This window comes from Micromesistius poutassou (genome assembly GCF_964030765.1).
Source record: "Micromesistius poutassou genome assembly, chromosome: 22".
In the NCBI taxonomy this organism is placed as follows: Eukaryota; Metazoa; Chordata; class Actinopteri; order Gadiformes; family Gadidae; genus Micromesistius; species Micromesistius poutassou.
This window is the reverse complement of record NC_140292.1, coordinates 10,055,001-10,080,608: the sequence shown is the minus strand read 5'-3', so window position 1 is coordinate 10,080,608 and position 25,608 is coordinate 10,055,001. Positions and strand designations below refer to the sequence as shown.

Sequence of the window (25,608 nt, the reverse complement as noted above, 5' to 3'; positions counted from 1 at the left end):
ACACAGGAAGTGGCCCAAGTGGAGGACAGTTATTTCCTCGATAGCTCAGACTTGAACCTCAGGTTGGACGTGCGTGGGAAGCATGAGGTCCACACGTCGGGGTGCATCCTCCTGAACGGCCGGTCGTCTGTGGGTCACATGGGCTGTGAACCGTCTGTTGTTTACTGGTTATCGTCACACCGTTATTTATTTCATTGCTTTGTTTTTAAGGTGTATATGGGTCACTTTAATATAGCCCTGATCCATGCATGCTTTTATTTTTTTCTACAAAATGTCATGATATATTATGTATTTTTGAAAAGTCGAGAATAATCCAGTTAAAGCGAATGCTTAGTGACAGCACAAACCTGCCGAGTGCCACAATATAACGTTTTAAAGAACAATTTTCGAAAAGCTAAAATTAAGACTAGCCAAAATGGAATATTCACTTGATTCAGAGCTTGCTTTGATTGATTTAACCCTTTAAGTTGGGCCTCTGCGTCGCCTCCTACTTATCATTCAGAACGGCGCGCTGTGATTGGCTACCGAGGGTATCGACGTCATTCACTGAGAGTCTTAGCGAAATTCCTCTCAGTTGAGTCTCCCAAAAGTCTCGCTGCCCCCAACAGACGGAGAGAGAGAGCCTCTTGCTGAGATTTAAACTATCAACATTGCCTTTACTAAACCCCATGGAAAGACCCGGTTGACTACTGCGGGATTGAGATCAGATTCTCCTCATAAGAAGTTGTTCCTAAACTTCAGATTGGTGGTCGACTCCAAAAGGCGGTGGATTTCCTCTGATCGCGGAGTTCCAACATGAACTTCGACTTAGTGGTCAGGAAAGTGTTGGTAAGTAAAAGCGATTACTAATACTGAAAACAACTGTGGAAGTAATTTCATTATTACCGGTCACACGTCAAACTCTAAAGTGGAGCGTGTATCGCACCAGAAAGCATCGGCCTCTACGCGAGACTCTCAATTATAACTTTTTTTTGTGATATTTTTGAGACGTATGCTTATACGTTAGTCCTATAATTGTATCAGTACACCATAGTTCCACTCGTGTTGTTACAATTTGATACCAAATGTCCCGTTGTGTTTTATTGTGGAGCGCGCTTCACACACGCGCACACACGCGCACACACACACACACACACACACACACACACACACACACACACACACACACACACACACACACACACACACACACACACACACAGGGCAGCGGTGCTCCACACGGGACAGGCCTGGGAACAGCCTTCTCACTCATCATACCACCACACTCACCACTGTGGCGGTTCCCTGCTAATATGACTATTGAAAAGATATTTCCTTGGATAAGTAGCAATCTGAAACCTTTTTGTTTTCGGGCCGTTTTCGTCCAACACTATGAGCAGCTGTGTAAGACATCAGGTACAGTTGTGTTATAAGGGCACTTGTAGATGTTGAGATCAGCTGACGGCTGTGCAGGGTGAGGCAACATAGGCTGTGAAGTCTGCAATGATAACTGGTACAATAACAAGGGTAGCCCATGGTGCAAACGGCCTGTTTAAGATGCGGCAGTGAGTTTAAAAAAGTGAAAAGAATGTATCAGCGGCGAAATACGATGTTCTTCCCTTTTTTTTTTTTGCCAGCCCAAGAGCCAAGTCCACACAGTATATTCCATTCACTTCATTTTCCAACTGTGCAGCGCCAGCGGCTGACACTATAAATACTGTTAAGCTGCCATCAGGCCTGGATTACGTCATCTTATTTATATGTAAATGTGTTTATGTAGATGTGTATGTATGTATGTATATATGTGTGTGTTTATACATATACGTGTGTTATATATATATATATATATATATATATATATATATATAACATATATACAGTATATGTTTACATATGTATGTATATATTTATGTGTGTAATATATATATATATATATATATATATATGTATATATATACTGTATATATATACATATATATGTCCATATTGTGTGTGAGTGTTTGTCTCGGCCTGTGAGCTGTATATTGCCATTACTATGCATTCCATCCCCAGTCACATGCGTGTAATGTAAATATCAGACAGTGTAAGTAGCACCAGCAGCATGTCTTGTGATGAACTACACACATACTTTTACATCACCAAGTTAAAGTTAAACAAGTTTAACTCAGCGTTGAGGGTATTCATGGTGAAAAAGTGGATTAAACAATGATAAGACAAAGATAGACCGGAAACGTGGCCCCCAGGTTAAGGAGACAAGCAGAGCGCCTACCCCTGAAAAGGTTAGAGATGGTCCTCTTAAGCTGCCCCGCTGATCTCAGATCAGTGAGTTGTGCGGTCCTCTGTTAAAACAAATCGTCCGCGGGTGACAAAGTCATTGTTTATCTGCCACAAAACACACAGCATTCTGGGTATTTGGCCAGAAGGGCCTGTTGCTATGGGGCCGAGCAAAAAAAAAAGGAACGTGTAGCCCCCGACGTAGACCCCCCCCACCAAGACTCCCACAGAGTCTACGTGCCGAGTTTCCCGACCCTCTAATAAACTTCCTGTGCTGCTGTTGTACACAGCAGATCAACAGATATCTGAGGCATCAAACTAGTTTGGGATAATTGTCATTCCCCCCCCTCCTCCCCCCCCTCCTCCCTCCCCCCCTTCCCCCCCGACGATACGATCGGCAGTTGCTTACAGTATTTCTGGGCGTGGGTTCACACAGGAAATGTCTCCCTGTGTCTCTGTGGACAACACAAGCAAAAACAGGATGGACATCTGAGACGAGAGAGAGAGAGAGAGAGAGAGAGAGAGAGAGAGAGAGAGAGAGAGAGAGAGAGAGAGAGAGAGAGAGAGAGAGAGAGAGAGAGAGAGAGAGAGAGAGAGAGAGAGAGAGAGAGAGAGAGAGAGAGAGAGAGAGAGAGAGAGAGAGAGAGAGAGAGAGAGAGAGAGAGAGAGCCAGAGCCAGAGCCCTTGCTCGCTTGGTGTTCTGGTCAGCAGTGGCATTAATGTAGCTTAGCGAGCGGTATCTTATTACCCCGGGGTTGTTCTTGTCAATACATAACTATGCAGATGGTGGCACTGAGAACGTTCATGGCTGTTGAATAATGCAACGTGATGCAGAGGTATTTGGTTACAGGTGGCGGTGGGGGGCTATTGTCTGTCGCCTTTCATGTCCGCTAATCATTAGGGAGAGTAGAGAGAATCAGCTTGGGCCCAGCGGTGGGCTGACTCAACAGTACCATTTATTTTCTCCCTTTCAAACAATCCAAAAGAGAGTGAAGTTGTCTGAGGAGATGCAGTGTATTTGTGATGTGGTTGCCTTGGTGTCTCCTATTGACTCACCTTTCCGTTACTAAAGATCTGAGTCACGGTTCTCAGAGGGCTAACTTGTTTATTTGCATTCCACATTCAACAAAATCGTATCTGGCCTATTTAAATTTTCCCGACGATTAAGGCAACCATACTTTATAAACAATGGCAACAAGTGAAGCGTTGGGCCGAGTTATGTACATTCAAACCCTTACGGACTGATTCAATCCACTTATTTCTCAGACTCACTACTTTTCCTGAATACACAAGACCAACCTTGTTTCTCTTTGGCAACTTCTCCAACAAAAACATCCAAAAAGCTTGCAAAAATATGTTTTTCCTCAACTGCTCACGACGCTCAAACTGGAACACAGGGCCGCTTCCTCCCGCTCCACAGACGGCCATTGTTGTTTCATGAGGAACATCAAAACAAGTCCCAAGTCACCGTTGGCTTTGTTCCTCTGAATCCATCTCTATGATGAACCGGCAAACGCTCACATCATATCTGTGTGGCGTGATGGAGAGGCAGATGTGTGCGTCAGGAAGGCATCGTGAAGCTGTTTGTTCACTTCCTTCGCCCGATGATGTTGTTGTTGAAAGCCAGAAGATGTATGAAAATATAACGATGGGCAAATCTATCACGACGCGGGGTTCTCAGGATCAAAGCAGCACGACTGCTCTGGACTTGGCGTTGAGTGTTTTGTTTAGTGGAGGTCTACAGCAGCAGAGATCTGTAACGTTTGTCTGGTGTTGGAGGGATAGGTCATACTGGAGAGCGAAAGGAAAACATTGATGTTGTAGGAAGAAAAACGTCAAATCATGCGTGCCATGTCTTCATTTTAGCAAAAACAAAACACAATCTAAAACATAAGTCTAAGATATTAAGTCGTCCACTCGAAGCTGATGTTGCGTTGCACGGTTTTTGTGCGCTTACAGTAGTCTACTGTATTCACATTGAGTCTGACAAACACAATGCAACAATGCTCACTCTAACATTTGTTAAAAAAGAAAGAGAAAAAACGAACAGTCTGTCCACAGTCCAATAGTCTCCAGTCTGAAACTGTGGAGAACATACCGGAGCGTTTGAAAAGGAATTCGACCAGGAAGTCAGCAGGGCTTTTGTTTAATATTCCTCGGGGTCACTGGCATGGGGGTCGCTGCACCAAACATGTGTTTCATCGCAGCTTTACAATGACCAACTTGTTAGGTTGGGGAGCAGGGAGTCGCGTGTGAAAGTAGCCTTGTTATGATTATTTTCTTTACTCGCACACATAGCGCTTGGCGTGTGTTTTTGGGTCGGCGGCAACAGAAATATGTTGATTTTATTTTTGTTTATATCTTGTACTGATTATTTTAGGCCTAAATGAGTACTGCCAGTACTATATTATGACCCCATTCTACTTTAAAACGACTTTAGTTGTAATCCATAATACTAGGGGTGTTATGTTCTGAACAGGCTTCAATGTACTTTAAATCAGCAGTGGGCTTATCGAACATTTGTTTAATATTATTAAAAGCCAAACCCAAATAATAACCACAAAATAAACTAAGCTTGGGTTGGACACCAGTGCAACAGAATATGACATTGAGCAATATCACAGGCCATTTATAACCTTGTTATCTCTGTGCTTCTTGCAACAATATCCGAAAACAGAGCACAATAAAAGTCTTCTTGGACTCGATTCTTGTGCTTGACTCACCGTGTGTGGATTGGGCCACTGTTTACACAGATATAAATTTGAGCTATTGATGTCCACTTAAACCTTGTTGACCTGTTTCAACAGTCACATTGTCCACATTTTTCCCTGGGACCTGTTTATAGATAAGGTTGTAAACCTGGGGCACTTCCACGGGCCCCCGTCTCTCTCACCTAGAGCAGGCGTTGTGGCTCATGGGTTTGATAGTGGCTCTGGGGTTTGATAGTCTCTCAGTGTCGGTGAGAGGGATTATCTAGGGCTTTTTTTTCCATTAGTCATCTGAGTCCACACACACCTAGCCTCTCCCTCCTGTTGTTCTCTGTTTTGTTTTGCTGGTCTTTTGGGTATTTCTTTCTTTACTCAGTTCTGGAAATCTCAGGCTGTTTCTCAGAGGATTTGAATCGAAAAAGAACAAGGCTGATTCAATGCATGTGTTCTCTGTTACCAGTGGAATTTTGATCAAAGTGGTGACATTTTGTCACGCTGCACAGTGACATGCAGCAGCCCTTGAGTCACCGCCCGCCTCGAGAAACGCTTTGACGCAGCGGCGATAGCTGAATATCAAAAAGCAAAACAAAGGCCACAAGAAAAGAAACGATCGCTGTTATTCTGCATCACTCTTCGCTGTTATTCTGCATCACTCTTCAGCATTTGTGAAAACCCAACCACAAACCCACCTGTCGACACCTCCACCAGCGCCGACACCGCCGTCGCCCACGTCACCAGAACACCAGTGTGTGTAGCGTAGTGTAGTGTGTGGAGCGTAGTGTAGCGTAGTGTAGCGTAGTGTAGCGGCGTGCGGTCACAAGCCGTCTCACACTGACTTGGCAGCAGACGGCTCACCACGGGATCTGATAAACGCTTTCTGAATGGCAGTGCCAACGTCTACGTGTGAACCGTCCTTACACCTGTGTGTGTGTGTGTGTGTGTGTGTGTGTGTGTGTGTGTGTGTGTGTGTGTGTGTGTGTGTGTGTGTGTGTGTGTGTGTGTGTGCCTGCACGTGTGTTTTATGGACAACATCTTCTATCAAGATATGGGTCATTTTATATCTTGATAATGATACATACCTAAGTCTATTTATACTTTATAGGAAGGAGGGGGGCGTGTTATGACCAACAGCAACTTTGTGATAGTTTGTACTGTCGTCGTTGTGTATGAGCGTTTATTCTAAATGAGCAAGGTTGTATTTTATACTGTTTTATACTGAGCTAAACCCTCACTCAGACATGGACATCAGAATAAACCGCTGCCCAGACGCAGCGCCACACATCCACATAAACCGGAGCGGCACGCTGAGAGGCCAAACCCTCTCTCCGACGCCATCATTAAAATCAACAGCTGTCCAGAAAGACCCGCACACTGAGCACTCTCTCATTGGCCTTCCATATGCGTTTGCGATTTGCTTTTATTTTCCTCACTTGTACAATGTAGATCGTATCTTTTGACTCGTGTTCTGTCTCCGACTGTTGTCCGAGACCCTGTCGTCAGAATGACCTACAACACTGCCCGCAAGGTAAAATCGCGATAGGACAGATAGAGGGAAATATCTATATCTATCCTGTAACACTTTTTCTCTCGTCTCTCGATATATATATATATCGGCATATCAAAACCGCCCTGGCACGCGCGTTGACGCACGATGTTAGCGTCCGCGTGCATTAGCGTTAGCACGCGCGTGCGCTAGCTTGTGTGTGCTGTGTTTATGAGCGCTGTTTGTTAGTAGTAGTGGAGAGAGCTGCAGCTTCCCGGAGTTATAAATACCGTAGCGTAGCGGATATGTTGTGTGGCGCGCTGCGGCCGGGCTGCTGAGACGCCGTGCCGTGGAGAGGAACAGTTTAGAGTTGAACCCGGCATGAAGCCTCTGCATTGTCTCACACTTCCTGTGCTCTCTGAGAGGCGGGGACGAGCACATTTCACACGCTCTCACACTCGCTGTGTGTGTGTGTGTGTACGTGTACGTGTGTGTTGAGGGGTGTGTGCTTGTGAAAGTGTGTCTTGTGTGTGTGTGTGTGTGTGTGTGTGTGTGTGTGTGTGTGTGTGTGTGTGTGTGTGTGTGTGTGTGTGTGCACGTGTATTGCGCTTGTGTGTGTGTGTGTGTGTGTGTGTGTGTGTGTGTGCATGTGTATCGCGCTTCTGTGTGTGTGTGTGTGTGTGTGTGTGTGTGTGTGTACGTGTGTGTTGAGGGGTGTGTGCTTGTGAAAGTGTGTCTTGTGTGTCTTGTGTGTGTGTGTGTGTGTGCGCACGTGTATTGCGCTTGTGTGTGTGTGTGTGTGTGTGTGTGTGTGTGTGTGTATCGCGCTTCTGTGTGTGTGTGTGTGTGTGTGTGTGCGTAGATGAATGTGAAGGCCCAAACAATGGAGGCCATAGGTCCTGCTTGTCCATTCGCGTTTGTTTGAAGGATTTTTGAAGGATTTTAAATGGATGCGAGTGTTCTCTTCCTTCGTCTCGCATTGGAACAACAATTCCTCACAACTCCTGAACCTAATGGCCGACCGCAGACAGGGAGCCAGCGTTAGAGAGTTTGTTTGTAGTTTGGCCGAGTTTAGAAAACTTGGCGGGTGCTGCCGCTGCCCTTGTGTACAATCTCTATCACAAAAACATGGTCGCAATTCATCATCGGAGGGGAAAACGCTTCTTCCTATTCCTCCCAAAACAATGCCCAGAGAGAGCCCACTTCATGCGCTGTCGAGGTCAAGGACGCCAGCTCTCCAATCGTTTTCCTCACGCGGAAAGGTTCCCAGCAAATCGCTCTTCTGTCGGGTGCTACAGAAGACAGCTGGGACCAGAGAGTCACCGCATTCTTTACTCCTAAACATTTAGGTGTCAAGAGTCCCCTTACTCGCCCTCCGACTGTAAAACGAGAGTTAGCTCGGTTGGTGTGAGCCAACTGAAAGGGTACCATTTTGAATGCGCTGCGGCGAGGTCTCCCTTTTGCTGCGTCTTTTTAACTTGTTTCGTCGCGGCTTGTTGATGACCCGAGGTTGAATTTAATTTCCCTTTGTTTGCAGATTAGCTTCCGTTCCGAGAGCCTCTTGATTAGCGTTTGGCAGCAGGCTTGACATTTTAAATAATAGTGGAGGCAAAAAGCCTTCCGATCTCAAAACAGTATTATCTCCCCAAACATAAATTACGGTAAAGCGCAGGATACACTGCATCACAGTGTATTTTTATCAGAAAGTTGTCCTTGTCAAATCCCAGATACTCCCACAGTAGCCTATGTCACGCAAGGCAATCCTTTGTGTTCTCAAGGAAGGAAAATAGAGATGTGCAGATAAGATGTCATGGCAATATTAATGCCGACTTATATTTGAGTAAATCACTCGTCGATACGTAGTAGTTAGTAGTATACAATGTGGCAAAATCTGACTTTACAGAGCCACATGCCAAAGCCTTGAGATTCAATTACAATGCACTAACGAACTCCACCGACAAATGGCATCAACATTCTCATCTTAATTAAATCCAGTTCAAAAATGTCACCTGCCAAACAAACTTTAAAAGTTGGTTAAAAGTTTTGACATTCAAAAGGTCGCTCGCTCCCTTAACTGGGATGGCGCCATGCGGCATCAGACTGATGCTTGAGATGTTTTCCACAGAATGCTGGGTGTTTCTCTCGGGGAGGAAATGGTTGATGAGTATGTCAACATACTCTAATGACCCAAAGTTGCGGTCTCCAGGGAGACGTAATGTATCGCAATTACTGTGTGCATCTGCTATCTGATTTAAGCTTCAGTTTAGCACTCAAGTAAGGGACAAATGCAACATCGGCCCTTTAGATGTTTTTGGGACGCTACAAGCACCCGGAAATAAAAAGGTGGTATTTGGATTATTGGTTGTAACACGTTTTGTGCACAATTTCTAGTCCCTGCAAATTCCAATCATAAAACATATCTCTATCATTGTGAAGCCGAAATTGGCTGCCTTGTATTTTTCTCATGACTTTGCTCATGAGCGTACAGTACTGTGTCCCTGGGCTCCACAAATGGCCCTCCGAGACAACAGATGAAAGGCAAGGAGTGGCTAATTGGAAAGGCATGCTGGGTCAGGTTCCTCCGGAATCGGCTTGTAATGAGGTACAACGTGCCACTCCTTATCTGATGCTTATGATTCAAATCATCTGGCCTATATGAAATACACTTTGTGTACGCTTCTGTCCATGTGTGTGTGTGTGTGTGTGTGTGTGCATGCGTCCGTGTGTATGTGTGTGTGTGTGTGTGTGTGTGTGTCTGCGTGCACGCAGCGGGATGCGTCCAAACCTTCCCTGATTGCTTCCATTTTATAATGGCCGCCGACTGGTAATTCACTCAGGGGCTGAAGCGAACCCACTACCCGCTAAATGGTGCATTGATAACGCAGGGATTAGCTGAAAGGACGGCCTGTTGTTGGCTCACAGATACTGTCTTAGTGTTGTACATGCAGAGTTATTGCCGGAGGGCAATTATAGAAAGAAGCGCGGGCCGGGCCTGGCCAGAGGAAACGGAGGGGCGCTACTGTTGTTGCATAAACAGGCTACTGAAGACTCTTTAGTAGCCTCCCATTGTTCTGCCATTAGCTCCACGTTGGCCCTGCACAAGCAGCGCATTAAACCCTAATCACACGGGCGGACGGGCCCACACTGGAACTCTTTTGGAGCGGCGGCGGCGGCCCGAGAGGCCGTCCGTCGGGCCGGGGAACACAGAGGACTGTGAGGTGGGCCGGCCCACATCAGGCCTGGCCTGTTGGACGGGGTCCAGGGCCTGTGGTTCAGGCGAGGAGCGACTACACTGGAGTTATGGTCATCCTAGTGTGCCGGGCTCTGCCTCAGGAGGTAGAACCCAGCCACACTGTGGCTTTCCCAAAGTGATTGTGTATACAATACGGTTTGGGTTTTAAGTGGTAGGGTTGGCTGACGTGTGTGTGTGTGTGTGTGTGTGTGTGTGTGTGTGTCCGTCAGTTCTCACTGCTGCAGAGACCGTCCCACTTCAGATGATGGCCCTCCTTAGAAAGTTGTTATTTTCCCATATTTAACAGTAAAGTCTTTGTATTGAAAACGTCTTCATAAAGGATGAGTTTTGTTAATTAACTCGAGTTCAAGTTCAGTCCGACTAGTGTTGTGTGTTTCATGACTAACAATTGTGTATTTATTTCAAGAGAGTGTTGTATTGAATACGTCTTCATAAATTATGTGTTTTGTTAAATACCTCAAGTTCAAGTTCAGTCTGAGTAGTGCGTTTCCGAGTAGTGCGTTTCACGACATTTTCATAACAACTGTGTATTTATTGCGAGACAGTGAGTCCACGTTCTCTACTTGATTTGTGTATCTGTCTCTCCGTGTGAAAGGCCTGAGTGTGGCCTCATCCGGCTGGACCTTGAACATTTCCCAAGGACAAAGTAGTGACCAATCAAGCCACAGTACACTCTGAACCGAGCCAATTACAGTCCAAGGCTGCTCACATGTTACAGGCCAAGGAGCTCCTCCTTCCCCTGTTCCCGGGGGGGGGGGGGGCGGGACTTTGTTTACGTTTGATTGACAAATGACTGGGACCAATCGGTGCCCAGAGGACCTCTTTGTTTCAACTCAAGCAGAGGCGGTTCACAGCCAAGGCGAGGGGTCGCTGGGTTTTCTGCAACTTTGGATGCAAATCGCGACTTGAAAAGTGTTTGTGCGAGGCGCGTGTTTACCGCGGCGCGGTCGCGTTGCCAGGCACAGAGAATATTGTGCGGTTGCGTCGCAACAATACGATGAATGCTGCTGGCGCTTCGGCCGCGGCAGGTGGGTGTGTTAATTCTAATGGGAGCCAGCAGCACATGCAAACAGACGGACACACAACTGCCGCACAATAGTCCCACTCATGCTGGAGAGTTTTGTGTCGCTGCACAATGGATCTAAAGGATCACGGGCAAACGGATCATGGCCCCAGATAATGTCATATCCAGAACCCATTTTAATATCCCACATCCGTTGGGGCACCCGCTGCGTTGCCCTGGCAACGCGCTCTGTCTTTTACCTATCGTTCTTTTGTCTGCGGCCCGTTTATAATGAAATGGGTTTTCTCCATTGGGGGACGCGCTCCAATATTAAAAGCACGGCCTCGTCCCCCTCCACAGTGTGCTGCGGCAAACAACTCTGGGAATCATCGCATCTATTGGAATGCACAAACATCCAAACAGCGAGGTCGTCCTCCGGTCCGCATGTCCGCTGTGGCCAGCCCGCCACCTGGCTCTCAGGACTCTGTGTCTGTGTGTCTGTGTGTGTGTGTGTGTCTGTGTGTGTGTGTGTGTGTGTGTGTGGTCGACAGGGTTTTCTTTTTCATCATGTCGTCTAGTGACGGGAGGAACTCTCTCTGGCTGTCTTTCCCTGCCTGGTTTGTCCCTCCTCTTTGTCTCGTGGGCCGTTTCCTAGGCACGCACGCATCGACGCGCACACACACACACACACACACACACACACACACACACACACACACACACACACACACACACACACACACACACGCACACACTCCTAAATGAGGAATATTCATTTTTCTCTGGCTTGTATTAACATGGAATTCCAGTGCTTAGTCTGTGGAAGTGAGTTTCCATGTCTCGCTCTAACTCTCTCTTGGTCTTGGTCTCTCTCTCTCTCTGTCTCTCTTTCTCGCTCTCTCTCTCTCTCTTGCTCCAACTCTCTCCACCCCCTCCCAGCCCCAGCCTTCAGACATATACACACAGGGTATTCTGGTCCTCGGGCCTATACCGTACAAGATGTTAGTCTCTCCATGTACACATTTTATCCCCCACCCTTTTCCTGCTTGTCTTCTGCTCCACACTCACACACACACACACACACACACACACACACACACACACACACACACACACGCACACACTTGCAGGCGTGCACGTGCAGCCGTGCACAGGCACGGGCTCTCGCGTGCACACTCTCCGAATGTTTGGATAGATCTAAATGGTGTGATTGTGAGTGCTGGGCTGTCTGCGTCTCAGCGTCGCTGGAAACTCTGACGTAAACAGAGGAAGGAGAGAGAGAGAGAGGGAGAGAGAGGGGGAGAGAGAGGGGGAGAGAGGGGGAGAGGGAAACTTCTGCTGGAACAACAAGGCATGGCCGCCGTTCTAGGAAGCCAAGTCCAGGGTTGGGAGTCTCTTTGTCTGTCTGTGTCTCTGCGCTGGTCGGTCACCCTCTTCTCTCTCTCTTGCTCTCTGTCTCACTCTCTGTCTCACTTCCTCACTCTCACACGCACACCTTTTGTTCTGTCCCCTCTCTCTCTCTGTATCTGTGTGTGTGTCACTCTCTCCAACCTTCCCCTGCCTCCCTTCCCTCTCTCTCTCTCTCTCTCTCTCTCTCTCTCTCTCTCTCTCTCTCTCTCTCTCTGTGCTGTAGAGATGTCCCCCTCCTTCTCCCTAACCTGTTCTCTTCCTCCGGCTCCTGTTAGGTTAGGTGTGTGTGTGTGGGGGTGGTGTGTGTGTGTGTGTGTGTGTGTGTGTGTGTGGGGGGGTGGTGTAGGTGTGTGTGTGTGTGTGTGTGTGTGTAGGTAGGTGTGTGTGTGTGTCGGGGGGGGGGTGGGGGGGGGGGGGGATGTAACAGCAGGAGGAGACAAAACCTCCAAAACTAGGCGTCGTTCTTCTTTTTCATTTCTGGCCGGTGTCCGGTTGCGTCGGTGGCGGCGCGGCGGCGGTGTAGCGTGTCGGCCCTTTCAAAGGGCCCGGCCCCCAGAATGTGGGTCATTTGAAGTCGAGGCACTAAAGTGTGTTGTTCGGCCCATGAATGGGCTCCTTCTCACATTGACACGGTGAAAAGCGTGTGAATAAACAGCAAATGCCTCAGGGGGGGGTGGGGTGGGGGTGGGGGGGGGGGGGGGGGGGGTTACTAAAGTGCTCGCCCCCTTATTCTTCTTCTCTGTCCTCTGCCCCCCCCCCCCCACCACCACCTCCACCCCCCTCCTCCACAGCACCACCAGCACCACCCCAACCCCACCTATAGAGCCTGTGGTTATCCCACACTTGAATAGATCAGGAGAGGCCCAGGTGGTGTGAGAGATGGGGGGGCGACAGGTGGCCCGCTAGATACTGTGGTGGAACGGCCTGACAAGTTGATGCAATACGTTTACCTGGATTGGTTCATTTTTGAGTTAGTGTCGCCTCTAGTGGTCGGCAAACATGCAGACTCTGTGTGTGTGTGTGTGTGTGTGTGTGTGTGTGTGTGTGTGTGTGTGTGCTGCTAATAAAGGCTTGCCTTACCTCTAGATCAGACGGGGTCGGACAGCTCTCCCCTTTTGCTTTCCCACGATAGCTGTTTAAAATCAGATGCTTTGAATTAAACCTTGGATTGCTCACACACGGTGTCCTATGAGAAGTACTAAATTATGTAGCTCTCTCTCTCCTATTTCTGTCTCTCTCTGTCTCTCACCCTCTCTGTCTGTCTCTCTTTCTTATCTGTCTCTGTCTCTGTCTCTCTCTCTCTCTCCTACCCCTCTCTCCCTCTCTCTTGCTCTCTCTCTTTCTTATCTGTCTCTGTCTTTCTCTCTCTCTCTCTCTCTCTCTCTCTCTCTCTCTCTCTCTCTCTCTCTCTTGCTCTCTCTCTTTCTTATCTGTCTCTGTCTCTCTCCCTCTCTCTCTCTCCTACCCCTCTCTCTCTCTCTCCTACCTCTCTCTCTCTCTCCCTCTCTCTCTCTCCTACCCCTCTCTCTCTCTCTCCTACCTCTCTCTCTCTCCTACCCCTCTCTCTCTCTCTCCTACCTCTCTCTCTCTGTCCCTCTCCCTCTCTCCCTCTCCCTGTCATGACTCCATCCATTCATCCGTCCTCCAGATCATGGAGATAGTATGATCCTGACGTCCCCTCCTCTCCGTGCCCCCCCCCCCCCCCCAGGTTGCGGTGGCGTGGCTCTCCTGTGTCCCGGTGGCGGGCTGGGCGGCCGGCCTGGGCCCCGCGGCCCAGTGGTCTGGGGACGACTACGCCAACCGCACCCTGCGCCGGCTCAAGACCTGCGTGGAGAACCAGCAGTACCAGCACCAGGGCCTCTGCTGCCTCAACTGTGATGCCGGTGAGCAAGGCCATAGTGTGGCACGCGCGCACGTGCGCACACGCACACGCACACACACACGCACACACACGCATGTGCACACGGACACGCACATACACATACATACAAAAAAAAAAGTTCCTTTTGTTCTGTATTATTATTCACTAAAAAAGCAATAAATCATTCTTTAGTCTGACCAACACAACATTGGAAGCAGTCACCATATAAACTGCTCTTTCCTTTAGGCCAGGCTGATGTGTTGAGATGAATTGATATAACATCTTTACTATTGAAGAAAATTAAATAAATCTTACTGATCTCCAGTCAGTAACGGTAACAAATCACTTCTTTTTTTTTCGCAGCCTTTGGGATTTTCATATTGCGTTCTATTACATTGCGATTTCGATTTGAATTTGATTAATCGGTCAGCCCTAGCACATGCACATACACATACACATACACACACACACACACACACACACATACACACACACACACACACACACACGTGTGTGGATCCGAGTGCTGTTGGAAGGGAATTGAACCGGGATCCGTTAAAGAGCGGTAACATGGTGTCTTTACAACAGGTGGCGTGACGGTGTGTACTTCCTGCGGTACTCTTGTCTTTGATTATTTGAAACAAACAGGATTATTTGATCAACAATAACGATGTGAGAAGTTGAGTCTGCATTTTAACACGTTAGCATAAAATGTCAGTACATATTGTTGTATTCTGTTGCTAACTGAAGAGTTAAAGCCTATATGCCATACTCCATATTGGCCTTAGTTGCTAAAATAAGGAGAGTGAATAACTTCTTGTTTTTATCCTAACACAGCTGATTGTTGTTGTGAACTGGAGACTTCAATAATACATTTTTGCATTTCCTGGGTCGGGCCTGTTTTGATTTGAAGAGACAGATTTATCATGCCTACTGAGGACCTCAATTATCACCACTCTCCAGCCAGACTGATGCTTTTTATAGTGTCAGTTCTGTTTACATCTGATCACGACTTATTGCTACCAGGTGTTGTGAGAACCGCAGTTAGCATGCTGTTGGACTGTGATGTGTGTTTGTGTCATGATAAACACATATTTTAACACATCTTGTTGTTGTTCCACATAATGTGGGACATGAGGACCTCAGTTTGCACAATTTAGCATTCTTACCCTGAATTATTCAGTGACAGGGCTGGTTCAACGCAGATGTTTTGTCATTGTGCGTTTGAGGGACCTCATTTATCGCATTTCTGCAGTCATACTCTGAATTCCTTGTGTCAGCTTTCACATCTTAACACTGATTTGTTGTTATGCTTTTTGAGGATCGTGGTTATCACTGTGATTTAGTTTGTGTCGCCCCTCACATCTTCACACAAATGTAATGTGCCTCGTGAAGACTTGGGTTTTGAACTTTGTGTGTCTGTGTGTGTGTGTGTGTGTGTCTCTATTTTTGTGTGTGCATGTGTGTGTGTATGTCTGTGTGCCTATGTATGTGCGTGCGTTGGTGTGCATGTATGTGCATGCATCTGTGTGTGTGTGTGTGTGTGTGTGTGTGTATGTGTGTGTGTCTATGTATGTGTGTGTGTGTGTGTGTGTGTGTGTGTGCGCGCGCCACCAGGTACCTACGTGGACCAGGCCTGCTCCCGGGAGCTGGAGGTGGGGCTGTGTCTGCGGTGCCACGACGGGGAGACGTACACGGAGCACTCCAACGGGATGAACCGCTGCCTGCCCTGCACCCACTGCCGCTCAGGTAATGAGCCGCTCCGCTTACGGCCCGCTCCCTGCTGGGGCTCCGGTGTCCAAACACCTGCTCCCGGGCCCCCGGGCCCCCGGGCCCCCGGGCCATATCGCTCATCTGCTAAAGAAGGAGCCGTGCACAAGTGGGCCAACTCCGATTCTAGTTTTTCGTGCACCGTCATGTTTGTATGAAAGTTTCTTCATTTTTTTTTGTTGCACAAGCTTTATTTTTTATGGGGATCAATTGAGACGGTATTAATATTCAGTTACCATAGATATCCCTTACATGCATCTGTGCCTTTTTCTCTTTGGTGGCTGTTTCACCCATCTTATCATCTAGTGTTACAGCAGCATAGAGGAGGGCGGGTCTTTGTGGCGTTTTTTTTTTTTTTCTTTTTCTTCATTCAACGAATGGGAGTGCACCGGCCGTCTCCAGGGATGTGCCTGTGTGTCTGACTCTTACCTGGCCGGAGCCTAGGTGTGGCTGTTGTGTTATTGTCTCCCCTCACAGGCCGTCTTTGTGCGTCTGTGAAAGACACAAGGCCCCTGGAACAGAAGAGACTACGGTTACATAGGGAAGGGCTTTGTGTGTATTCATTGAGTCCACAAAAAAAAAGGAAAAAAGAGAGTAAAAAAAGAGGCTCCATTTTGTTGCGCGGGTCCTAAAGTGTATCTTTTATTTACGCCGTGGCACTGTTCCATTGAATAGGGCGTTTAAAGGGCTTAACATAAGAGGACATTTAAATGGTAGAACACTGAGCCTCTTGCTCTAATTAGCTCAAATTACCTGTGCGTTGCACTTTATTTGTTGTTTGTGACCGTGTAGTTCTTGGATGGAGAGAGGGAGGGGGAGAGAGGGAGGGAAAAGAGAGCAAAGACACGCAGTAGATCAAATAGGCTTCTGTTGTGATAATTACTTTATGGTCACAAGGAGCTCAGGTTTATTTTGAATTGAAGCTTTTCCTCTCTAGAGGCCGGTGGTTTCTATAGGCCAGCGATGCTTCCAAAACGGTGTCACAGTTTGAAAGGAAAAGCGTAAGAATAGGAAACGTATTCACAAATCTGGAAGGAGTTCAGCCTTTTGAATTCAAGATTAAATCTCAAACTTCTTTCCTGAGTAATGTCCCCCTTTGAAAACTGAGCCAGTTTCTGCAAACCTTTTGTAGAGCTGTCCGAACTGCGATGTGCGAACAATTATTGAAATGGAAAAGATGCAGAAAGAGAGAGAGAGCTTTAGCTTAACCATTTGCACCAATCGCCCAAAGAATAATGAATTAAAGAATGAATCTAGTGGCTACTTTTTGGTTTTAAGGTTTAACTTAGAATCGTATTAGACTCTTACAAGGTCTTTCCTCTCGCTTGTATGATTCTGTAATTTCCTACATTCACGTCGACCTGAACAGAGATAGCGACACTTTGCAATATCCATTTATCCACTCTGCATTTCATTTGTTCATGCAAGAATGGCAAGAATGGCATTAGTCCGTCCCTATTCCACTTCAAGCTGTTCTCTACGGCGATCTTTAAGATAACTTGAATAGGATAAGCAAACACACAAGATGGCCAACACAAAGGTTGAGCCTGCAATACATTATCACCTTCCAAGGCTAACATAGCATTGGTGCTAGATAAACAGGAGCCCCAGGAACGCAAGCATCACTGTTACATCAGCCATGCAGCAGCAGCAAACGCACGGCTGCAAATAAAGTGCAGATGAGGGCAAGGCTGTGGTGTTGAATGATAAATAAAGGGAGTTCGAAAGACCCCTCCATGACGACCCCTCCATGAGAGAAAACACTATTCATCACGTATTGTAGTATTGGCATTTTTCTGTGAGCCTGAAATGAAAACATTGGTTTAAAAGGAATCTGGGATCTGTAGTTTGGTTTTTGGGGGGATTTCGTTTTTTTTCACCCAGAGCCAGGGATGGTGTTTCTTTTAGAAGCGCTCCATAGAATAATGTTTAACTATGGCCCTTAATGCCTGAGTAAACCAGGGTTGTAAAGGGTTGGACTTTGGTAGAAATCCTCAGAGCAGCTTCCACTGGGAGTATTCTTCACATTCCACCTAGTTTAACGCTCTCTCTCTCGCTCACACGCCTCACCGACCGTCCTGTGTGTGTGTGTGTGTGTGTGTGTGTGTGTGTGTGTGTGTGTGTGTGTGTGTGTGTGTGTGTGTGTGTGTGTGTGTGTGTGTGTGTGTGTGTGTGTGTGTGTGTGTGTGTGTGTGTGAGGAGAGAGCGACAAATAAAAAAAGAGGCAAAGAGAGACGAAAATGAAAAGGGAATGACTGTGGGGAATGGGGTGACCTTGCTACCTCTCCCTGAATGGTAATCACCCGTGTTTCTGCGTCTGCTCCACCCACAGACGAGATGAAGACGGTCTCCTGCACCAGCACCACGGACACCAAGTGTCAGTGCAAAGCCGGAACGTTCTGCGTCCCCGACCAGGCCTGTGAGGTCTGCAAGCGCTGTGCCAGGTACGTTAACACCGGAGCATAGGAGCGCATCGATGAACCATTCATAAACATTAGCTAATGCAGTAATGAGCATTGGTATAGAGGGGTAGTGGGTAAGGGTCAACCCGAACCCTATTAAATAATACAATATAACAAATATAAAAAGAATACCTGAGTTAACTTTGACACCATTAGTAAATGATCACTAGACCATTAGTTAGATATTAACTAACTGTTACTTCATGCCTATTACTGCATTAACTAATGTTAATTAATGGTTAATGAATGTACCCTTATTTTAAGTGTTACCGTATGTTACCTTTGTTTGTTTGTTGTTTTTGTGTACATTCCCTGTTTTATTTGTCATTTTTAACTTAAACTTGCCAGTTTTTAAACATTCCCCTCTCACCAGTGGTCCCTGTCTTGAAACGGTCCTCTGTGTGTGTGTGTCAGGTGTTGTGTTGATATTAACCTGTCCTCTGTGTGTGTGTGTGTCAGGTGTTGTGTTGATATTAACCTGTCCTCTGTGTGTGTGTGTGTGTCAGGTGTTGTGTTGATATTAACCTGTCCTCTGTGTGTGTGTGTCAGGTGTTGTGTTGATATTAACCTGTCCTCTGTGTGTGTGTGTGTGTGTGTGTGTGTCAGGTGTAAGGCGGGTGAAGAGGAGGTGAAGAAGTGCACTGCCTTCTCCAACACGGTGTGCAGGAAGCGCTTCCCCTCCACCACCGAGCTGTCCCCGCCCCTCCTGCCCACCCCGGCCCCCAGCTCCCCCGGGCTCATAGGTAACACTCGACGCTGTCTGCTTCAGGCTCACTTCATGTTGGTGTACCTTCCCCATTCACCTTCCACTTTAGTATTTTTTTTTACAATAGTTTGTATTGATGATGTTGTTGTTGTTGTTATGTTCCTTGTCATATTAGTACTATGACGAGGAAAGCCAAATACGACAGCCCCGCTACATCCACGCTGTGTGTGTGTGCTTTGCTCTGTTGAAAAAACAATACGATTGAATGTGTTTTCTGTGTCCCGCTACAAAAGTGAAGCGAAATCCGTTCCATGTTTGCGCTTGAACACGTGAGTGACCGTTCGTTTCAGTGATCCCCATCGTTGTCATCCTGCTCCTGATGGGCGGCGGGGCGGCGCTGTGGTTCCTGATCAAGCGGCGCTCTCCTTGCGAGAGACCCTGTGAGTGGGACGCCCCTTCCTAGATGTTCGTTCAGCTTTTACCAGACACAACTTCAAGGCAACTCCATTTCTAACTCAGCGTCCTCTTGTCTGTGATGCAGGTTCAAAGGCGCTGTGCGAGTCCAGTGAAATCGTGAAGATTCCCATTGTGAGTATCACTATACTACAATAATACTGCTTGTCTTTTCAGCGTCATAGTATACTTTTTAGAGCGTTGACAAGGATTAGATACATATGTATTGGTTTAATAGTGTCGCCTCCAGATTTGGACAACAAATAAAATGAGAATTATGGAAATAATCTAATAATATCGACACTTACAAGCTTTTAGGAAAAGTCTGTCGAGACAATATTCTCCTGGGAGGTAACCATTAAGAAATAACAAGTTTTGAAATCGGCAATAATGCTACAGCTTCCTTAAAATCTAATTAAAGTTTAAAAAACTTTCCGAAAAAAGTGCATCTAGATAATATTTTCCACTATACTGAGAACCTACTTTCACTTCACTGCTGCTTCACATACCAGGAGTCTATTTTTAGTCTGCAACAAATAATGAACCTTTTTGATGCCTTTGAATTCCAAGTAATGTGTCCACAGAGAAAGATGGCATAAATGTGTTTACATATTGGATTCACTTATACAACAGTATTTGTGTTTAACAATTTAGCAATTATTAATTTCTACAATCTACTTTTCTCAACTTTATGCCAGTGACATTCAAACTCAAATATTTCACACATTTTCTCCTTTCGGCATTAACCTTTTTAAGACCGTTTGTTTTACTTTGGGCCGGTTTGACCCAGTGAGTCGTGTGACGGCACAGAACATACAATGTAGAGCAGAACATAGAATGCAGAGCAGAACATAGAACGAGCGGGGCCGTTTGACCGACCGTCTCCGTCCCTCCGTGGTCAGGACGAGAGCGGCGCCACGGCGGAGGAGCGGCAGAACGACCAGAACGCCGGCCTGGAGGGCGGCGAGGACCCGCGGCCCGAGTCCCGCCCGCTGCTGCAGGAGACCCAGGCGGGCATGAGCAAGGCGTGCCCCCCCGTGGAGGACGAGGACCGCGGCCTGGGGGACAGCCTGCCCAACACCACCAGCTCCTCCCAGACCAGCCTCTCCGCCCTGCCCACCGTCACCGCCTCGCCCTCCTCCTCCACGTCCTCCTCCAGGAGCTCCCCGCAACCCAGCCCCACCCCCACCCAGACGCTGCTGCCCACCGCCATGGTGAGAGGGAGGGAGGGAGGGAGAGGGGGAGAGGGGGAGAGAGAGAGAGAGAGAGAGAGAGAGAGAGAGAGAGAGAGAGAGAGAGAGAGAGAGAGAGAGAGAGAGAGAGAGAGAGAGAGAGAGAGAGAGAGAGAGAGAGAGAGAGAGAGAGAGAGAGAGAGAGAGAGAGAGAGACGTGGGGGCAAATGAAGCAAATAACTTTGTGTTGTCAATAACCACTTTGAAATGTGGTTGTGCATGTCTCTAGACAAAGCTTTGAAACAATTTGAACTAAGTAGGTTTAATCAACGTGCAGGTCATTAATGTTAACATGGCAACCGTAAACAGTAAACGACAATAAATTGTTCTTATTCTGAGCCTCAACACTAAGGCTAACATAATTTTTTCTTTCCTATGTCCCAGAATGATCCTTTGCAGATGCGGTTGCTGCCACTCTTAGGTAAGTGTCCCCAGAGTTGTTGTTGTTTTTCAGCTTCACATCGCTCGTGTTATGTGTGAGGTTTGCCAGTCACACTTACACACCAACGGCATAAAGTACAGCTGTTGACAGCCCCCAGCGTGAACTGTCTCCGTTCGTGACGTCCACAATTAAGTGTAGCGAACACCGTCTCCATAAGGTCGCTTCCCCATATTATCTGGATCATAGATTGATCTTATGACTGTCAGCCACCTCACAGCCTTCAGGGTGTGTGTTCACACTCGTGCCAAAGAGGGTTGCAGTGCAGGGGAGAGGAGAGGGAACTGGTTGTGTTGATTTGGGTTCACTTCTCTCTAAAAGAGAACAAACAAGAGTAATCTTGCTAATCTACTCTCCCTGAGGGAAATACAGCTTTGACCCATTTTCTCGATCAGAATCGTGTTGTTTATGTTTGGATTGGTCCTCCACTGTGTTTATGTCCCTTTTATCATGACTTTAATACTAAGAATCACGTTGAGTGGATTATCTCTTTCCATTCCCGATGATATCGGTACAACGTTCCAATTGGATAACAAATGTGAATACCATGTAAACAAGAGTTTGAGGAACAACAACGCCAACGTTCACTCATGTTTAACCTTCTTTTGTTCCCTCCTCCCCCCCCTCAGGCTCGGAGAAGTCCCTGAGGAAGAGCTTCGACCTCTTCGACGAGTACCTGGACGTGCGGATCCACAACAAGTTCTTCCGGCTCATCGGCGTCAGCGACAACAGCATCCGCCTGGCGGAGGGCGCGCCCCCGGGGGACAAGGTGTACGACCTGCTGAAGAGCTGGATGCAGCGGGAGGGCCTCAAGGCGGACATCAACAACCTGCTGGACGCCCTGCTGAGCATGGACCAGCGGCGCTCGGCCGAGAGCATCGCCTGCGCCGCCCTGCAGAAGGGCTACTACAAGCACGCCGGCACGCCCTGAACGCCGCCGCCGCCGCTGCCGCCACCACGCGGTGGCGGAGGAGGAACACGGATGAAGTAGAACCACGAGACTACAAAGTACCTATGAGGAGTAGAACTAAAGCACATTGACTCTGTTTGTTGACGTTGTCTTTCAGGGGGAGGGAGGGGGGGCGGGCGGGTGGGTGGGGGGGGGGTGGGGGGGGGAGACCGGCTTACCTCCGCGTGGCTCATGACGAGGCCGTGTTGTTTTTTCGAAAAAAGCCAGTAGTTAGTTTGTTTTTTATGAGAAAATGAAAGCCGCACGAAAACAAGGGGGAAAGGATGAGTCAAAAACAATCTTTGTTTCTTGAAGGCTGTTGACTAACGCTCAACGTTGTCTGGCTTAACAGCGGAAATGAAGAAAAACGAGAAAAAAGGATTTGTGAGCAGACGGCGTCAAAGACAGAAGTGATTCATTTCGTAGTAGACACAGACACACACAGACAGACACACAGACACACAGACAGACACACACCCAGACACGCAAACACACACACACACACACACACACACACGTAAATACGAAGGAAGTAAGATGGTCAATGTGTTCGGTTCCACGGATGGCCGTAGAGACTTGTTAAGAGGTGAAGAAGCCATCCAAGCTCAGAGGTCTCCCGGTCAGTGTGTGGCTCCCCGGTACTCCACCTGGAGCAGAGCCATACACTGTAGAGCGACAAGGAGATTTATATATAGATATATAAATACATACACTGGTTTGCAGAAGTGGTGATAGCAGTGCCACTGAAACTGTGCCTTCCTGATGCACTGATCCCCAAGGCACATGTAGTCATGTAGAGCTACAGTTACGTTATACTCATAGCTACATCGATTTCAACTGGTCTGTAAAGTAAAACTACATTTTCCAAGTCTTTTTTAAGCACAATGCCATCGGAGAGGAGTAGGAATGTATTGGACCGTGTGTTAGTTGTTGTTACGAGTTCGCTGAAAGGCGGGCTTACTAATGAATATGTTACCTCTTTTTTTTGTTCTCACTAGTTTTTCCGTTGATCAATAGTAAGATGAAAGTGCCAATCCATTCAGATCAAACCAGAGTCAAGGATTATTTCATATTCTATAAATTACTGAACGTGTTTTTCACCTCTTGTAAGAAAGCATTGCCCAGAAACCTTTTTCTTTATTTCTCTGTGAAACAGCTCTTAGGTTTCTAATCAAACACCTGCATTGCATTTCTTTTTGTAAGACAGAAATTCAAGGTTCTGGCATTTTATTTATTAATATATTTATGTTTTATTAATTATATAGTTTCCATGGTTATTTATGTCATTGCTAGTTTCAACCCCGGTCAAGAAAAACAAAGGTTCTGGTGTGATGGTGTGAAGACACTGCAGAGGGGGGAACCAACGACAGCTCGTCCGTCTGTAAAGCTAGCGCTGCGCTGCCGTCCATCGCGAGCACCGTCGTTCCTCTCTGCACATCACAGCGGAGCCAAAACCCCACGCCTTGCTCCGTAGACAACTATCGAAAGCAACGGTTGTCATCGTATTTTCTGCGGTATCGCAACGATTTCCGAACACTACAATCGCCACGTGACACGGCAATGTGTACTTGCGTTAATGTATATATTTTATTCCTTTTTAATTAGAGCTAACCCATTGAATCAGCTTTTTTTTGTTGTTTTTAAACTACAAACCCACCTCCCATAGCCTACAATAAATGACAGACAGGATAGAGAATACAGCGACAGGTACTGGGTGTTCTTCTACTTGAGAGATGATGAAGGAAACCTTTTCTGGATATTGACCCATTGATTTATTTTTATTTTTAGCTCCCTGGCTAATGGCCATTTTTATTTGTATACATGTCCAGAGAGAGCATAAATATCTCACCACCTGCGTGAGTGTACATACAACACAATGATGTGACAAAAAGAGTAGGCTATTTCTGGGGGGCAAGTAATGAAGTTTGCGTTCTCACCGGACGCACCACGCCACAGTGGTGGGGACAGCAGTCATTGTAGACATTAAAACTAGATTGTATTTGTTTTTTTCTGCGGTGGCTGACTCTGCTTTTGATGTACAAAGAAATGAGAAGATTCTATTTTATAGCCTGAGAGGCTTCAGTGCTGGCACTGCCATCTGTTGATGAAGAAGATATCTGGAGACACCGCCTGCCCTGACACACACATTGTTATACTCTCTTAAGACTTTCTTGACCAATTTCTTTTCTAACATTTCGTTCATCGTGGCCTTTCAGAGTATGAAGAGCTGATGAATATGTAATATATGTTCTATTCTATGGCAATTGAAGAAAGAGTGTGTGTGTGTATTGTGTCTGAATGTATGTATTGATTTTCTAGAATTACTGTGTTTTTACATTTGTACATATGTCAAAGCCAAAGTCCAAAACAGTTCAATTTCTCCATCCAATAGCATTGGGAAGATTATATAAAAATGTACTGTACATCTTTTATGTAAGCAGATTTTCACTCGGTTATTGTATGAATCTGGTATACAAATGCAGGTCAGCAATGTATTTGTATATATGAATTGTAATTAAACATTTTGTACAGAAAATACTTAGAATCTGCGTTTCTGTCCATCTCTGGTACATACACAAAACACAAACCCATTTCACAGAGGAGTCCTCCTATATGTCTCATCATTAATAGTTCTGGTTACCACCAGGGCCCTGGTACGTCAAAGAATCAGACGCTAAATTAGTGTTATGAGCAACACCTGTGTTTGTGCTGCGACGATGCCTCTGTGAAAAGGCTATTGAAGCCGCGTTGTAATGGCATTTGGGAGAGCCATTAAAGAGCCCCTTTTGAAGTCGAGGATGTGCTATTGATGCATTGTCACGTGTTTAAGCTCCTGGCATTATTCCACAGGAGATGATACAGAAGAGAAGGTTTTCTGAGCTTCACAGCCGTCTAGAGCGGAGTGCTTTGTGTTAATGATTAGGATGAGAGGAAGTGGTGTGGAAAGGCGCCCTAACTTGCATTACGGTTAATGTTAATGATTAGAAACCAGGCAAGAGGGTAAAGGTTGGACCTGTGGTTTTTTTCTTTGATCTTTGACTAGAATATCAAAGTATTTGTGAAGAAAGTTTTTTGGAATGTTTCATCGTATATTTTGCCTGTTTATTGTGCTTGTTTTATCATAATGGTAGTTTCACTAGATTTACTTCACTAGATTCACTCCACACGGCAGACAGTTTTGCACAACTTGTACTTTTTGCAGATATAAATACCCCAAAAATGTCCGGTCCCAGTCTGCATTATTATGAGTGGGAGCATCATTGCATTCGTGAAATGTATCTAGGCCTAGGCCTACAGTTCTTTCTGGTAGTTGGAATCTCCTTCATTCCTCCCCTTTTTCTAGGCTTTTCCATACGTAACCGATTATATTGCTGACTCCGGACTGAAGAAGAATGAATAATACATTAAACTCAGTGGCTTCATGTGTGCTGACTCAGCTAGCCATGGTCCATATGATTCTCCTTAACTCCTCATTTCTTCACCCATGAAGATTTAGTTCACATCATTAAAAGACAATGTTTATTATAGTTTTCAATACAATTATATGTAGGAATAAAAATATTTATTTGTTGCCTCCATGAACTGAGCTGATTGCTATCAACGTAATCTATCAAAAACATAACAGG

General features: G+C 46.5%; 1 protein-coding gene across 1 annotated transcript; it reads left to right on the top strand.

Annotated features, from left to right (window-relative positions):
* Nucleotides 1-599: 599 nt before the first annotated feature.
* On the top strand, nucleotides 600-24,513 carry tnfrsfa (tumor necrosis factor receptor superfamily, member a). The gene is made up of 10 exons (XM_084486642.1): nucleotides 600-828; nucleotides 13,819-13,993; nucleotides 15,589-15,720; nucleotides 18,074-18,185; nucleotides 18,810-18,946; nucleotides 19,260-19,349; nucleotides 19,451-19,497; nucleotides 20,265-20,576; nucleotides 20,979-21,015; nucleotides 21,663-24,513. Exons 1-10 carry the CDS (start codon nucleotides 796-798, stop codon nucleotides 21,962-21,964), a joined length of 1,377 nt encoding a protein of 458 aa, XP_084342768.1. The 5' UTR covers nucleotides 600-795; the 3' UTR covers nucleotides 21,965-24,513.
* The last annotated feature ends 1,095 nt before the right edge of the window (nucleotides 24,514-25,608 follow it).

Excerpts from the sequence above, each read along its gene's own strand:
- tnfrsfa (XM_084486642.1), top strand. The coding sequence starts at position 796 with ATGAACTTCGACTTAGTGGTCAGGAAAGTGTTG. Across the intron at positions 829-13,818 it reads TAGTGGTCAGGAAAGTGTTG|GTTGCGGTGGCGTGGCTCTC; the intron begins GTAAGTAAAAGC and ends CCCCCCCCCCAG. Across the intron at positions 18,186-18,809 it reads GTCTGCAAGCGCTGTGCCAG|GTGTAAGGCGGGTGAAGAGG; the intron begins GTACGTTAACAC and ends TGTGTGTGTCAG.